Source organism: Silurus meridionalis, chromosome 6 (genome assembly GCF_014805685.1).
Source record: "Silurus meridionalis isolate SWU-2019-XX chromosome 6, ASM1480568v1, whole genome shotgun sequence".
NCBI lineage: Eukaryota > Metazoa > Chordata > Actinopteri > Siluriformes > Siluridae > Silurus > Silurus meridionalis.
In genome coordinates this window covers 7,531,711-7,550,166 of record NC_060889.1, presented here as the reverse complement: position 1 = coordinate 7,550,166, position 18,456 = coordinate 7,531,711, and the positions used below count along the sequence as shown (strand labels likewise).

Here is an 18,456-nt window from a genome sequence, read left to right as displayed (position 1 = left end):
TTCAACACACTTACAAAAACTCAACACCGTCGCATTACTGAAACCCGCTTCTTGTACGAGCAATAAAGCAATTCTAGAGCACGTTTAAAACACCAGTACTGCAATTACATGCCTTATTGATTTATTCAAAATCAAAACACAACAAAGCATATCAGAGTGGATTCACACTGATAAAATATTAGAAATAAATAAATATATATATATTATTATAAAATTTTTATTTATTTTTTTGAAAAATAGGAAAATGCCAGGAATCAACGCCGTAATTTGGCTTTCCTACCGAGTTTTCTGCCGAGTGTGCGCTTGAGGTATGTACACAGATCCTTAGAGAACAGTGTGGGACTATTTAGATATTTTAACAATTGTAAAGTGTGCGTAAATGCGTGTGTGTGTGTATATATATATATATATATATATATATATATATATATATATATATATATATATATATATATATATATTTATACACATACACACAAACACACACACACACAGAGTATCTCACAAAAGTGATTCCACCTCTCAAGTTTCAGCAGCTAATTAGTAAATCTTCTTAAGGGACAATAATATAGAAATAAAACTTAAATATATTTTAGTCAATATGTCGCCTGAACAGCAGTACAGATTTACTGTCCTCTAAAAATAACTCAACATACAGCCATTATTGTCAAAATAACTTCCAACAGAAGTGAGTACACCCTTAAAGTGCCAATATTGCTGGATGTTAGACACATGGCGCTTCTGCCCGCCACAGGTACTCAACAGGGTTCAGGTTTGGAAGCATACTTGGCCACACAAGTTCAGTCTCATCAGACCACAGGACATGGTTCCAGTAAGTCATGCTCTTGGACAGGTTGACTTAAGCATACTATTTGCAGGAGGCATGCAAGCCGACTTGTTGGAGTGTGTGGTCTACGGTCTGAGCACTGACAAGCGGATCTTCTGCTTCTGTATGCTCTAAAGCAATGCTGCAGCACTCGTGTGTCTGTTTTTTAAAGCAGCTTCTGCACCTGACGCACAGCAGGAGGACTCAACTTCTCTAATGGACCTTTGCAAGGCCTGTTCCGAGCGGAACCCGTATGGGAAAACCTCTGTATGACCCCGACCGCTGTACTGTACCTCAGTTTCAACGTGTTACAGATCTTCTTATAGCCTCGGCCGTCTTTGTGAAGAGCAACAATACTAATTCTCAAATCCTCTGAGAGTTTGTTGCCATGAGGTGCCATGTTAAACATCCAGTGTTCAGTATGAGAGAACTGTACTCAAAGCACAAAATGTAACTGCTCGAATACAAGATACACAAATGTCTATGGTCCTGTCAAGCAGACAAAAACATGAACATGATGAATAGTAGATGTGGCTTTGCATCGTTACACAACATACAGCTGTTATTCTCACTTTTGTGGCAGTTATTTAGACAATAATGGCTGTATGTTGGCTTAGTTTTCATTTCTGCACGTTGACTCAAATATATCCAAGTTTTATTTCTATAGTATTGTCCCTTGAGAAGATACTAAAAATAGTTGCCGAAACATGAGGAGGTCTACTCACTTCTGTGAGATACGGTATATATATATATATATATATATATATATATATATATATATATATATATATATATATAAAATATGTATGTATCTATTGATGTATGCATGTATAGACATCATATCACTGTAATAAATATTTCAAAAAAAATGTATGCAACAAGTAGCAATCATAATCAAGGTAAAGAAGATTCCTAATGTTCACAGAACCAACAGATTTACAGCAAAAAGCTAGGACCATAATCATCCCTGTGAGGGTTCGATATCAACAAGTTCCATGAGCCAAAAAGTCCCTGGAGAAAAGTACCACACAAAGTGCCTCTAACTACCCTCGAACGAATGATAAGGAAGGTAAGGCAAAAGCAAGCTACAGTGCACACTGCTCTACTTACACAAAAAAAAAAAGAAAAGGATGGAGATCCTCACCTAAAAGCAGACCTCTCAGACCTCTTTTTAGGGGGTTTCCCTCTACTATGTGTATTAGGTGTGATAATTAAGAACTTAATCTTGACCATTTCTGGCAAGAGTTCTTAATTCGAAATGGTCAAAAAGGCGTTGACTAACGTTCCAGAAGTGCAGCTCTGACAGTAGTGCAGACTGTAACCTAAATCCCAGGTTTACATTAATGCACTTGCTCTAATACTTTAATATGTACACGTTACATTAAACAGAGCCCTGTACAGCAGATACGCCACATGCAGTGATAAAAATGAATCCCTATGCACTTGTTGATATGGTGAAGTTCTCTGTGGGGACATGTTTATCTAACCTTTATTGCAGACAAGTTCACAGTGTAACAGTTAAAAGCTGTAAAATTCCTTTATGTTTTCTGTCCCAGGAAGCTCTTCGGGACAGAAGGTATGTCCCGGTTTCTATGGAACAGATGTTCCACAGCATTAACCGTAACTATAAACAGATCAAAAGTATGTTTTGTTGTTAAATAAGTAATAAATAGTTCGCATTGGCAGACTGGTGCTGTATAAGAGGAATTTTTTCAGCGTGCTTGCAGCTTCACACGACACTGTTTTTGACTGCTTTTCCTCCACAAATGTTCCATTCCTTACACATACACGTTGAAACGATGTCTAGGGAAAGCAATGTGTTTTGAATTTTTTAGTTCTGAAGGTTAATGCGTGCGAAGTTCTTGCCTTGATCTTTTGCTGAATGTGTCGCAGGGCGTCGGCGGTCCCCATATCCGCTTCCTCCTGGATGCACACCACGTCCAGCTTCATCTTCACGTCCAGCTTCACTCGCTGCTCTGCGCTCAGTGCCTTCTGCACTTCTTTTGTGGTGATCACGATCACCTCTGAGACAGACAGAACACCAGCGATTACACACCGGACTATGCACATATATCGCATCGTTCTCTAATAGGAGATGGGAATATTCATGCAGGAATTCACCTGGGAACAATTCATATGAAAAAGGAAAAAAATTAGGGGCAAATCTGATCACTGAATAAATGTAACCATGATTCGGAGGAAATACATTCAAGATTGATTTACACTCCCAGTCAGAAATATGAGGTTATAGAATTTTAAATGTACCATAATTTACGGACTATGAAACGCACCCAAATATAAGCCGCACCCACTGAATATTACAAAGATTTTTATTTTGAACATAAATACGCCGCACCTGTCTATAAGCCGCAGGTGTCTAAATTAAAACTAATGAACTTTACACAGGGTTAATGAAAGACAGTGTCTGCTACACGGCTTGTATCTAAACAGTAGCCTACCAAGAAAGTCATTGTTCACTGTATTCCTCCTTCCTTTCACAAGAATTTCTCTCAGGAGTTTATCTTTCGGCATCGTCGTGCGTTTAAAAATCACCATCGGTGAAGCTTTTCTCCCAATGCTGTGCAGCTCAGAACACAGGTGAAGTGTGTTTTTTCATGCCCGGTTGTTTTCAGCGTGACGAATTATTCGCATTTCCTGTTGACAGCTGAGTGAGCGGCAGGTCAAACGTCAGAGGATCATCATTCATATTTATGATGTGGTGCGGCCCGATTCGGTGGGAGCACATCTGATTTAATATAAAGAGTTTTATTGGTTCACCTGAACCCGTTCGGCAATTTCATTGGTCTAATGTTATGGGGCTCAGTTTTTTGGCTTGAAGTTTGTGAAACCGGGAAAAACCCAGGAAAAATCCATAAATTAGCCGCTTCATTGTTTAAGCCGTGGGGTTCAAAGAGTGGGAAAAAAGTAGCGGCTTATAGTCCGGAAAATACGGTAATACCGTTTAATAGCGTACATATTCAGTTTGTGCCAAAATAGTAAAATCACGAATCCTGTCTTCAGTCATTGTTTTCCTTTGCTTTTCGTCATGAGTTGTTTAGGCAGTCACCAATGACTATAAATCAGAGACACCTAAACTAAAGTTGGCCTGTGGTGACCTGCGATTTGGCCCGCAATGTCAAATATGAGAATAGACAAAAAGGAAAACTAAAATTCTTCTGACACAAATATTCATTTCTATTTCAAAACCTTAAAACCTTTGACCAGCTTTTTTTATTCCCATTTTATTGACTTTCACAGACTGCAGATTACGTTTTATGTAAAATTGACCATTTTCGCATAACCCGATTTCCCGCACTTGTATCGCAGTTCTTTCTCTGCTTCGAGTAATGAAGTCTGAATTATGGCATATATGGTATAATATATGAAATAAGGAATAAGTAAATCATATAATATGTATACTATTTACCGTATTTTTTGGACTATAAGCCGCTACTTTTTTCCCCACGTTTTGAACCCCGCGGTTTAAACAACGAAACGGCTAATTTATTAATTTTTCCTGGGGTTTTCCCGGTTTCACAAACTTCAAGCCAAAAAACCGAACCCCATAACATTAGACCAATGAAATTTCCAAACGGAAACGAAAAAACTCACTTCACCTGTGTTCTGAGCTGCACTGCATCGGGAGAAAAACTTCCACCGGTGGTGATTTTTAAACGCACAACGATGCCAAAAGATAAACCTGAGAGAGAAATAGTTGTGAAAGGAAGGAGGAAGACAGTAAACAATGACTTTCTTGGTAGGCTACTGTTTAGATACAACCCGTTATAACACGTTGAGTCTGGGTTAAGGGAGAGCTCTCTAACTCCAGTTGCGACAGAAATTATATAAGCACAGACAGGTTTCCAAAACTCGTGCTTTTTTATTTTTCTTGGCAACGGTGTTACGGGTTAGTCAAAGAAACTTAGAAATGAGCATCAGAAAATAATAAGGACATATTCATCGGTCTTGCACACATGCAGTAATACCGGAAAAATGCGGCGCCAGGCTATTTCCAAAATGCCGCTCTGCTCTTAAAAGAGTCACAACATATTTCACCCCTTACACCTTGTAACAGACACTGTCTTTCGTTAAAGCCTGTGTAAAGTTCATTAGTTTCAGTGTAGACAGTGTAGAGTGGGTGCGGATTATATATGGGTGCGTTTAATAGTCCGGAAATTATGGTATATGATATTGCACATTACTGTGTTTAGTTATGGACTGGTGCAAAAAAAAAAAAAAAAAAGAGAGCTGGTCTTTATCATTATTAATAATTTTGTAGTTGAAAAATGCTACAAGTCCCCACTTTTCTATACCTGACATATACTTTCACTGGTCCTGAATTACACCGGAGTCGAAACTCACACTAACCCCTAACCCTCTAGTTTTGACACAGCTTTAGTCCAGGAACTTCCGAGCATACTTCACAGAAATGAATCCCGAAAGCAATAGACGAATCTTACAAAGTTGTGTACTATTAAACGTCGATCATTTCTGCAATGTAGAGTGCAAATCCAGAGTTGGCACTAATCAGATAAATGCTCCGACACATTTTAAATACATCCATTGTTAATTACTCGCCAAAAGCCCCCGTGCTCATGCCAACTGGAAAAGCCGTCCCTAGTATCCTGCTCAAGTGCACAAACATTTTTCTCGCAAAGCTGCTTACGTACTGTAGTTAGTAGTGTGTAGAAGCTATTGCAGGACTTTGCTTGGCCGGGCTGTTGGCTGTTAACAGTGCATACTGTGCTACAAATAAAGCTACGCTCTGTGCTGCCGGCCAGGCAGAACGCCACGAGCGGGATTAGTCAATATCAGCTAGGTGTAAAGAATAAACATTTAATTATCATTAATACCATAAAACCCGGTCCACAAGCATGTATGCCTCTTTATCCCTGCTTGGCTTTAAAAACAGGATTTTCTTTTACCCCGAAACCACCCACCACCACCACCACCCCCCTCCCTCTACACTGCAATCTCTATATACTGCAAATTTAAACATTAGTTAATTCTCTATAACTTAGGAAGACATTTAGATTTTTTTGGGGAGGGGAATGAAACAGCACAGCGTTCAGGGTTAGTTCATGTAGAACTGGGTCACGCAGTGGGCCTGGATCATCGCATGATGGTATCAAGAGAGTCGAAGTCAGGAAGAGAATAACCAGGTGCTCCTCTCCGCGCCAGTATTGCTTTCTTCATAACTCCCCCTAGTGCGAGCTGTCTCCGATATGACATTAAATCAGGAAATTCTTGACGCTTTATGCGACCGAATCAACATAACAGTTTATCGCCAGAGTAAACCGTTAGGATCCGATGCTTTCGTTCCTTTTTCAGTTTGAAATGGTCCGGAAATTTTGAAACCGGATTTAGCCAATAGCTATTTAAACCTGCCAGCTTGGAAGCTTTCACATGACAGGTTCTCTGGTTTGACTCCAAAAAAGCAGAGGTTACATTATTCTGACATGAGAAACCCACAGAACACCAGAAGGGTCAGAAGACATGCTGAAGTATCTCTATTTACAACAGCTCAACAGAATTTTGTGTGATCTTTTACGAAGGCAGCGTTATCTCCGCGGTCAGGGTTCTGAATAAAGGGTCAGCTGCTGTTGCTCTGTGAAGCATTGTTCTGATCTACTGTCTGCTCTGTTGTGTGCCTGGACAGTGTCCTGTATCTGCCAAATGCATGACTATGATTTTAAATTGATATAAAATAAGATTCTGGCAGACTTGTTGATGTGTATTTTGAGACAACCTTATCATTATTGAGGTATTTTTTTTATGAAAATTGCTCATGTTGTTTACACCATATTAATATTTATATAGAACTTTACACAGTTCCTTAAATAAGTATTCATTCCCTTATCAAATTTGTCAGCGTTATTAATGACTAGGGGTGTAACGATACTTTTGTGTACAGAGATTTTTTCGGTACAGGGCTTTCGGTTCGGTACGCATGTGTACCAAATGCATTCCTTTTTACGTGCGGAACATAGTTCAAATCCGAAATTCCTCAGGAACGTATAAAGTAGCGAGTTTATTCTCCGCCTCGCACTTTGAGCGCTTTTTCTTTTACTTGAAAACATACACAACAGTGAACCAATAGCGCTAGCTGCTAAACAGGTAGTGATACTAGCGCTGTGGATTTAAGACTCATTTGTCACAAACATAGATATATGCAGGATAAAATGTGCAGCAAAATGGAAAGTAAAAAAAAAGAAGAATCTTGAGCCCATAACACTCGTGTTAGCCGCTAGCCCCTTTCTGGTTAGCAGCAAACACTAGCGCTATTGATTCTTTAGCATTTTATGTCCAGCTTCAAGAATTTCTCTTAAAAAAAGAACATCCTGACAATTCTGCATATCAAAGGAGTGAACGAATGAAGGATGGAAGGAATGAAGGTATTTGTTAAAGTATGCTGAAATAAGAATCTCAGGTAAGTAGATTATATGTTTAGAAAATCAAATGTTAAATATACACATCTGTATTACCCACTTAGGGTCTAACAAATGTGAACTATTTAATTACATTTTTGCCATTTATTAAATTTTATTTAATCAAGTCAATTTCTGCCAATATAATTAATTTAATCAATATAATATAAAAGTGTATTACATTTATTTGATTTATTCTTATTTTATAAAATATTATATATATTATTTAACCAAGCAGGCATTTTATTTGAAATTGAAAAAAAATGTTTTTATCACAAATGTTAATAATAAACTGTGTTAATAAAAAATGACAAGCAATTTGATGTTTTGCATTTCTTTGCCCTAACCGTACCAAAATTGAACCGAACCGTGACTTGAAAGTCGAGGTATGTACCAAAACCATTGTGAACCCCTACTAATGATGCATTGTTCCAGTTAAAAAAAAAAAAGAGAGCTGGTCTTTATCATTATTAATAATTTTGTAGTTGAAAAATGCTACAAGTCCCCACTTTTCTATACCTGACATATACTTTCACTGGTCCTGAATTACACCGGAGTCGAAACTCACACTAACCCCTAACCCTCTAGTTTTGACACAGCTTTAGTCCAGGAACTTCCGAGCATACTTCACAGAAATGAATCCCGAAAGCAATAGACGAATCTTACAAAGTTGTGTACTATTAAACGTCGATCATTTCTGCAATGTAGAGTGCAAATCCAGAGTTGGCACTAATCAGATAAATGCTCCGACACATTTTAAATACATCCATTGTTAATTACTCGCCAAAAGCCCCCGTGCTCATGCCAACTGGAAAAGCCGTCCCTAGTATCCTGCTCAAGTGCACAAACATTTTTCTCGCAAAGCTGCTTACGTACTGTAGTTAGTAGTGTGTAGAAGCTATTGCAGGACTTTGCTTGGCCGGGCTGTTGGCTGTTAACAGTGCATACTGTGCTACAAATAAAGCTACGCTCTGTGCTGCCGGCCAGGCAGAACGCCACGAGCGGGATTAGTCAATATCAGCTAGGTGTAAAGAATAAACATTTAATTATCATTAATACCATAAAACCCGGTCCACAAGCATGTATGCCTCTTTATCCCTGCTTGGCTTTAAAAACAGGATTTTCTTTTACCCCGAAACCACCCACCACCACCACCACCCCCCTCCCTCTACACTGCAATCTCTATATACTGCAAATTTAAACATTAGTTAATTCTCTATAACTTAGGAAGACATTTAGATTTTTTTGGGGAGGGGAATGAAACAGCACAGCGTTCAGGGTTAGTTCATGTAGAACTGGGTCACGCAGTGGGCCTGGATCATCGCATGATGGTATCAAGAGAGTCGAAGTCAGGAAGAGAATAACCAGGTGCTCCTCTCCGCGCCAGTATTGCTTTCTTCATAACTCCCCCTAGTGCGAGCTGTCTCCGATATGACATTAAATCAGGAAATTCTTGACGCTTTATGCGACCGAATCAACATAACAGTTTATCGCCAGAGTAAACCGTTAGGATCCGATGCTTTCGTTCCTTTTTCAGTTTGAAATGGTCCGGAAATTTTGAAACCGGATTTAGCCAATAGCTATTTAAACCTGCCAGCTTGCGGAAGCTTTCACATGACAGGTTCTCTGGTTTGACTCCAAAAAAGCAGAGGTTACATTATTCTGACATGAGAAACCCACAGAACACCAGAAGGGTCAGAAGACATGCTGAAGTATCTCTATTTACAACAGCTCAACAGAATTTTGTGTGATCTTTTACGAAGGCAGCGTTATCTCCGCGGTCAGGGTTCTGAATAAAGGGTCAGCTGCTGTTGCTCTGTGAAGCATTGTTCTGATCTACTGTCTGCTCTGTTGTGTGCCTGGACAGTGTCCTGTATCTGCCAAATGCATGACTATGATTTTAAATTGATATAAAATAAGATTCTGGCAGACTTGTTGATGTGTATTTTGAGACAACCTTATCATTATTGAGGTATTTTTTTTATGAAAATTGCTCATGTTGTTTACACCATATTAATATTTATATAGAACTTTACACAGTTCCTTAAATAAGTATTCATTCCCTTATCAAATTTGTCAGCGTTATTAATGACTAGGGGTGTAACGATACTTTTGTGTACAGAGATTTTTTCGGTACAGGGCTTTCGGTTCGGTACGCATGTGTACCAAATGCATTCCTTTTTACGTGCGGAACATAGTTCAAATCCGAAATTCCTCAGGAACGTATAAAGTAGCGAGTTTATTCTCCGCCTCGCACTTTGAGCGCTTTTTTCTTTTTACTTGAAAACATACACAACAGTGAACCAATAGCGCTAGCTGCTAAACAGGTAGTGATACTAGCGCTGTGGATTTAAGACTCATTTGTCACAAACATAGATATATGCAGGATAAAATGTGCAGCAAAATGGAAAGTAAAAAAAAAGAAGAATCTTGAGCCCATAACACTCGTGTTAGCCGCTAGCCCCTTTCTGGTTAGCAGCAAACACTAGCGCTATTGATTCTTTAGCATTTTATGTCCAGCTTCAAGAATTTCTCTTAAAAAAAGAACATCCTGACAATTCTGCATATCAAAGGAGTGAACGAATGAAGGATGGAAGGAATGAAGGTATTTGTTAAAGTATGCTGAAATAAGAATCTCAGGTAAGTAGATTATATGTTTAGAAAATCAAATGTTAAATATACACATCTGTATTACCCACTTAGGGTCTAACAAATGTGAACTATTTAATTACATTTTTGCCATTTATTAAATTTTATTTAATCAAGTCAATTTCTGCCAATATAATTAATTTAATCAATATAATATAAAAGTGTATTACATTTATTTGATTTATTCTTATTTTATAAAATATTATATATATTATTTAACCAAGCAGGCATTTTATTTGAAATTGAAAAAAAATGTTTTTATCACAAATGTTAATAATAAACTGTGTTAATAAAAAATGACAAGCAATTTGATGTTTTGCATTTCTTTGCCCTAACCGTACCAAAATTGAACCGAACCGTGACTTGAAAGTCGAGGTATGTACCAAAACCATTGTGAACCCCTACTAATGATGCATTGTTCCAGTTAAAAAAAAAGACAATGTATTATTTAGCAGGAGAGTTTAAAAAAAATAACTAGTATTCAACCCCTTCTGATCATCAACATTTGCTGCAATTTGGAAATTAACTTTGTAATAAAAGAAAAACACAGCAAGGATGTGAACGTATTTAAAATAAATGGCAAAGCCTCCAAAATGTACATTTGTGGAATGTAAATCTGTTCGCCCTGGAAGTATTTTACCTCCAGGGCGAACAGATTTACATTCCACAAATGTACATTTTGGAGGCTTTGCCATTTATTCTTCCCCAACCTTTAACCACAAAATCGGAGGCAATCAATTGTATATGATGTTTCTGTACGTGGTATCATTCATTTTCCATTCACTTTACTTCAACTAGGAGACCCAAACCTGTTCCAGCATGACAATGCCCTTGTGTCCTCCATTAAGTTAACATAGTTTACATGGGTTTAGAGTGGAAGATCTTGAGTGGCCTGCTATCGAGCTCTGATCTCATACCTACTAAACGCCTTTGGAATGAACTGGAACGCTGACTGCACCTCAGGCCTCCTCACTCTACATCAGTACCTGACTTTACTAAGCACTTGTGGCTGAATGAACACAAATCTACGCTCGTGAATCTAGTGAAACATCTTCCCAAAAGAGTGGTGGTTATTCAAACAGCAAATGGGACTGAATGTGGAATGGGATGTTCAGAAAGCACATATGAATCGTATGGTCATTTGTCTGCAAACTTTAAGTCCAAATATTGTCTAGTGCTCTTGAGATTTCTCAGTTTTTGTAGTTGAATGAGCACAAATGTCCAGAGAATGGAGTTTATTATAATGGCAAATTGGGACTACATGTGGAATAGATAAGATATATGGAAAAGAAGATATTAAAGAAGCACATACATATTTTGGACAGGTTTCCGATGCTTTTTGTCCATACTATGCTACCTAGGCATTATAATTTATCTAAAAATTTTGTGCTTAGCTCTTAAATCTGTTTTCAAAGCTGGCAACATATCCCCCAAGTTTACATGTCAGGAAAGTTACTCATATTCAGAGTTGGTTTATGCATATCCTTGAGCTGGTTTTGCCAGGTGGCCCAATCAGGTCATTAAAACCTCTGATGGTGCCAGAGATTTTTTTTTTAAAAACAGTATAACATGAGACTAGACACCCAACACAAAGCTAAAAAAACAAAACCAAACATTATTAAACGAAACACTACATGGCATACATGATGTATATACACATGTGAATCTGAGAACTTTCAAATAAGTGAGTCTAGTACTTTTCCAATAAATTGCTAAATGTATATTTCTACTACTACAGATGACTACATGGTTTCTCACGATGGTCTCATGCTGGTTTCTCATGATTTGCCAGTTTTTATATTTATTTATATATAAAAAATAGTAAATAAATAACTTATTATAATAATGAACATAATATAATTAATATAAAGCTTTGTTTCAGCTGATTTGCCCACGTTTTGCTAGATAAGCTTTATGAACTTTATGTTGTTTATAATGTCATTTATCACAGACACATTCCTATAGAAAGCTCTGTGCCACACATGCAAATCCTTAATTACTCCAGAGGTCTGAATGGTGGTGTGTACAATTTACAGTATCAATCCCTCAACTCCGAATGCGGCTGTTGGTAATTAAAATAGCTATTAAACCTGTTAGGGTTTTGACTTTGGCACAGCACATGGATGGCACCGTACAGTCTCTCCGAACATATACGGGTAGAAACTTGCCCCTCACTCCTGGGTGTCAGTCAACGAGGTAAAAATGATAGCAGTGTGTGGGCTGCTTAAACTGTCTAATACTATATATCAAGCACCACACTATACATCCTAAGGCAATGACATTCCAAATTACAGACCAAATATTTGACTTTGCATGGTGGGTGTTCTCTAAACATTTTTTATATACCGTACTTGTCTATTCTGTCAGCACTGCCTCCATTTAACAAACTGCAATGATGATTGGCTAAGGCATTGTTCCCCAGGACCCATCAAGCCTAAGCTTAATGTCTGTTATTTCTCAGAGTTTTGTATTATAATACTCATCACCAGTCATATATATATATATATATATAAACATTTATCACTTTAATGGGAACAACTTAAACATTTACAGATTTGTAATCACTGGTTTAAAGTCAAATCAAAATATTTCTCATTCAGGTCAAACTTGTATGAAAGTCCAAAAGTATTCTTTTGGGCCATTTATTTTAAATAAGAACCAAATATTTTATTTTTTGGATAGTTACCAAAACATTTATTCTACTTTGTGGTACACAAACATTATACAGTAAATACAAAAATGCTATTTTATGTATACAGTACTGTACTGTATTAACATTTTACTTTATTTTAGAAGTAATAATTCAATTTAATTCATAAATTCCATTATTTCAACACAAAACTCTATTAAAAAAAAAAAAAAACAGTTCCCTATAGGTTTTTTGGTCTATTGTGATATCAGCCAAACAAGTTAGTTATGTGGCAAATGCAATTCCGTAATAAAGCGAGATTCTAATAGTAAAGCGGGAGATTACTGTATACTGTTAAAAGTTTGTGGACACATGGCCATGGGATTCTAATGTACTTTCTGAAAATCCCATTCCACATTCAGCCTCGATTTGCTTTTATAATAACCTCCACTCTTCTAGGAAGATGTTACACTAAATTTTTCTCGTGTGGTTGTGGAGATTGGTGCTCATTCAGCTTAAAAGGGTGTTAGTAAAGTCAGGTACTGATGTCTAGTGAGGAGATCATCATGCAGCTGGCTTTATGCACAGGTGTCCCAATACTTTGTCCATATAGTGGAGATACTTCAGACTTTAGACAAAATCTAAATGTCTCAATGGTGCTCTGACTCTGACAGTCTTTCCTGCTTTATGCTGATTTATAATTTTATTAGGCTTTCCTCTTCTTTTTTTCACTACAAGCAGTAGACATACTTGGGCACTTGGAAGACATGCTTTTTTCACTAAAATTGCTGCTAGCGAGAGAGGTGGATCTCACAGGGCGAGTGATACGCTCATCCCAGTGGCACGTCCGACGTAGTGTACGTTGTACGCTGTAGCACTAAATTTTTGGGGATTTTAAAAAATTTATTTTGCTATTTTGCAGGGACAATCTGTACTGACTATACATAGCGAGAGAACCTCATCAAGTTCCTCTTCTGGGAAGAAGTTCCACTAGAATTTGGAGTGTGTTTGGGAATATTTGTGCTCATTCAGCCACAAGAGTGTTAGTAAAGTCAGGTACTGATGTAGGAGAGGTGAGGAGGCCTTGGGTGCAGTCAGCGTTCTAATTCATCCCAAAGGTGTTCAATAGGCTTGAGGTCAGAGCTTTATGGCTGGTCACTCCAACCCATGTAAAGCATGGAGCTCGCTTTGCCTTGCTGGAACAGGTTTGGGTCCCATAGTTCAAGTGAAGGGAAATTTTATTTGAATACATCCTCAAACTTTGCGGTAGCAGTTTTGGGAAGAACCACATACGCTAAAAAAATTGGGTGTCCCAATACTTTTGTCTAAAATAGTTAATAACGCGTCAACACGAATTCATTTTAACGGCTTTAATTGTATAAACACGCGATGAATGTACGTGCAATTCTGTTTGACCAATTCTATTAAAAATACAACAAAATAAATACAAAAGAGGCTAAATTAAAACCTTCAACTCAAACATTTGTTTTACTGATGCGCCAAGTCTCAAATCAATCACCAAAATCCCACCATGATGCCATATGATATATATACACACACACATATATATATATATATATATATATATATATATATATATATATATATATATATATATATATATATATACACAGTCCCTGAAAAAAGTTTTGTCGCTTGTGTACAAATTGACCTGAAGTGCCGCTTAAATATATTTCTAATCAAGATTTTTTTTTTTTTTACAAGAAATGGCTCATTTTAATCTCAACAGCTTTTGTAATAATGTTTCAGTGCAAAACGAAACCTTCACATCAACTGCAACTAGACCTTTGCAAACATGCCTAAGATTCACCCTGGAACTAAAGTTTCTATTATCAAGAGGCTGAAGACCAGATCCACTGCTGATGTGGCAGACACCTTCAATGTGTCTCAGCATCAAGTACAGAGGATAAAAAAAAGATTTGACGAGACTGGAGACGTTTTTGACAAGCCCAGGTCAGGCAGACCCTGCAAGACAACTGCTCGAGAGGACCGTTTGTTGGCTCGAAAATCCAAGGCCAGCCCATTTTCCACTGCAGCAGAGCTCCACGAGACCTGGTCAGCTGAAGTCCCTGTGTCAACCAGAACAGTTTGTCGGATTCTGTCTCAAAATGGCATTTGCCAAGGTCCACAGCCTGCTAAAAGGATGGATGCTGGAAAAGTGGCAGAAGGTGGATTTTTCAGATGAATCTTCTGTTGAATTACACCACAGTCGCCGCAAATATTGCAGGAGACCTACTGGAGCTTGCATGGATCCGAGATTCACCCAGAAAACAGTGGAATTTGGTGGCAGAAAAATCATGGTCTGGGGTTACATCCAGTATGGGGGTGTGCGAGAGATCTGCAGGGTGGAAGGCAACATCAATAATCTAAAATACCAAGAAATCTTAGCTACCTTTTATATTCCCAACCATAAAAGAGGCCAAATTCTGCAGCAGGATGGGGCTCCATCGCATACCTCCATCTCCACATCAAAGTTTCTCAAGGTGAAGATGATTAAGATGCTCCAGGATTGGCCAGCCCAGTCACCAGACATGAACATCATTGAGCATATGTGGGGTAGGATGAAAGAGGAAGCATGGAAGACGAAACCAAAGAATATTGATGAACTCTGGGAGGCATGCAAGACTGCTTTCTTTGCTATTCCTGATGACTTCATCAATAAATGGTATGAATCCTTGCCAAACCGCATGGATGCAGTCCTTCAAGCTCATGAAAGTCATACAAGATATTACATTTGGATCTCACAGCACCACTACTTAATTTGCTGACATATTTTTGTATTTGCAGTAAATTTGTTCAATGTCTGTATAGGTGACAAAACTTTTGTCAAAAAAATTTGACCTTTCTGTCTTGATTAAATGATAAATCTTTTTTCAGTGAAACTCATTTATTTCAGTGCATTAAACTTTATTTGGGAGGGGTTTAGCTTTTCATATGAGCTATTTCTAACACCAATTGATTAATTAAAAGTCAGGTTAATAGCAGGTGTTTCTACAAAATAGATAAGCGACAAGACTTTTGTCAGGGACTGTATATATATATATATATATATATATATATATATATATATATATATATATATATATATATATATATATTAGGGATGCACCGAAATGAAAATTCTGGGCCGAAACCGAAAACCGAAAAAGAGGAAAGCAAGGCCGAAAACCGAAACACCAAAAGAAATTATGCCAATTATTATTACCATTGCATTTATGTCTATGACTGTGTACTAACCTTACTAAAATCAAGGCATTTCAATTGCATAAATTAATATTAAAGTTTCAAAGAATAAATCAATTACAAATTATGAAAATATTTATTTATAGCACATTGCAACAATGCACAGGATAAAATAAATTAAAATTTAGTCTTTAACTTAAATGCACTCATGTGTACATTAAATAATAATGTACAGGCCCTCTGGCCTGCTGAAAGGTTGTAAAATTAAATATGTTCTTTCATAAAAACAAAGTGCATTCAGAACAAGTGCAACTGCTTAAAGATACAATACAACACTATCACTGGGAAACTGCCTGCCTTTTTAAAAACGTTCACCACAGACGGAGTGCGCATGCTCGGAGAGGTTTTGCTTTTCTGTGCCGCGTTCCTCTCATATTCAGCATAGCGATCGGGATGTTTGGATTTCAGGTGATAAATTAAACCCGACGTGGAGAAAGTCTTTGCAGACGAAATTTACATTACATGTTTTGCAAATCGCTATCCGTGGGTCTTTCTCAGATATACTGAAATACGTCCACACCGCAGACATGTTGTTTTAGACAGGCACGTGCGGGCCGCGGTTTCTGTTTGCGTCATCACAACAAACTGTTTCGGCCGCGTTTTTTCGGTAATCAAAGTCTTTTCTGGGCCATTTTCGGACGAAAATTTTCGATGGCCGAATATTCGGTGCATCCCTAATATATATATAAAAATTATACAGTTGTGTAAAAAGCTGTTGGCTCCTAAACTTTTTTTTTTTTTTGCATGTTTGTCACACTTTATTGTTTCAGCTCATCAAACTAATTTAAATATTAGTAAAAGATAACACAAGAGAACACAACATGCAATTTTAAATGAAGGTTTTTATAATTGAGAGAAAACAAAATCCAAAACTACATGGCCCTGTGTGAAAAAGTGTTTGCCCCCTAAACCTAATACCTGCTTGGGCCACCCTCAGCAGCAACAACTGCAATCAAGCGTTTGTGATAACTTGCAATGAGTCTGTTACAGCGCTGTAGAGGAATTTTGGTCCAATCATCCATGCAGAATTTTTATAATTCAGCCACTTTAGAGGGTTTTCGAGCACGAACCGCTTTTTTAAGGTCATGCCACGGCATCTCAATAGGATTCAGGTCAGGACTTTGACTAGGCCACTCCAAAGTCTTCATTTAGATTTTCTTCAGCCATTCAGAGGTGGACTTGCTGGTGTGTTACCTTTTACTAATATTTAAATTAGTTTGATGATCTTACACTTGCTTTTGTACGTTTATCTTACACTTGCTTTTGCATCCTGCATGGAAACTCAGCATCTAAATAGATATGTAAATGTAAATATGTGTATGTTATACACATCTTATACAAACATAAGCTGCTAGTTGATGAGTGCTTGAATGTAGAGTAGTTAGATCACTACAATATGTAAGTTATGGGGGGGTCCCTGGACTAAATAATAGGGCCTGACAGCAAGAAAATAAGTATAGGTGTGAATTATTAGTGTCTGGATGAAGATAGCAAGTCAATAACTGATGCTCTGGCAGTGGAAATGCAGAGTGATGGTTTGGTCGGTTTTTACCTTCAAAGCCGGCTCTCTCCAGCAGGTTCAGAGGGTACCAGATGAGTGGCTTGTTGCCCACAGGTAGTAAAGGCTTTGGGGTGTTGTAGGTGAGGTCCATCATGCGCGACCCACCACCAGCGGCCATCAGCACCGCCTGCAGCTCCATCTTCAGTCCCTGCCAGGTTAAAGAACATCCACAATTACTGCGATCATTCACAAATTCATATCATTTTAAGGAACCTGTTCAGTTCACCCACATTTTGAGGATCAAAACAAAAACTTCTCACCTTGACATGTTGAAATTAGTTAAGAAAAATGGAAAAACTGAACGTGGTGTAACGTGTTACTGCTTAATGTACGTGTTAGACATGATGTCATAACACTCAACACTTTTCTATTGCATCATCATATGATATAAATACAGTAAAAGCACCGGGGCTGCGAAATCTCTTTAACACGCAGCACAAAGATTCAGTTTGCGCAATCAATCAGCACATTTGCTTCAATTTAGTCATTTACTTTACAATTATTTATCAAAAATAAAAAAGAATATATATAACAGCCGGGTACAGCTAGCCGGCTAACTTACCTGTTCAGCACTAACGCATGCAAGTTACAGCGCCGTTAGCATTTAGCACCAGCTCCCAGAAATCTCCCGCAGGAATGAAGCAACTCCACACCAAATGCAGGAAATGTAATTTAAAGAAGTTTTGTTTTTTTTCAAAATATTCCGCAGATGTTAAAGGATCTACAATAACGTACCGCTTTATGAAATCTGATTAGCTAACCAAGTGGCTAACATGATGACACCCGTGCCGTTATTTTGAAACCGTCCTACTGGAAACTTAAACCAGAAACTTTCGTTCCTACATGTAAACAGGAGGTTGTTCCTGTACTTCTTAGAGTTATTATCACAACCACTGCTTTGCTGTAATACAGTAGAAATGTAAAATAAATCAATAAATTGTAACAAATTAGAAACTTAATAGCTGATATATTAAAATATATCTATTGTAAAGGTTTTTTATTATTAATTATCATCTATATACACTGATCAGGCATAGCATTAAATGGTCGCCTTTTGCTGACAAAAAAAGTCCTGACCCATCTAACATTAACAGCATGA

At 37.6% G+C, this 18,456-nt stretch overlaps 1 protein-coding gene across 1 annotated transcript in view; it reads right to left on the bottom strand.

Annotated features, from left to right (window-relative positions):
- Window positions 1-18,175, bottom strand: part of eif2b3 (eukaryotic translation initiation factor 2B, subunit 3 gamma) — a 52,840-nt gene extending 34,665 nt beyond the window's left edge. The window contains exons 1-3 of the mRNA XM_046852226.1: window positions 17,920-18,175; window positions 17,349-17,505; window positions 2,693-2,850 (exon numbers count right to left, since the gene is read on the bottom strand). Coding sequence (XP_046708182.1) covers window positions 2,693-2,850; window positions 17,349-17,496 — 306 coding nt within the window. The 5' untranslated portion in view covers window positions 17,497-17,505; window positions 17,920-18,175. The remainder of the gene's footprint in view (window positions 1-2,692; window positions 2,851-17,348; window positions 17,506-17,919) is intronic.
- Window positions 18,176-18,456: the final 281 nt, after the last annotated feature.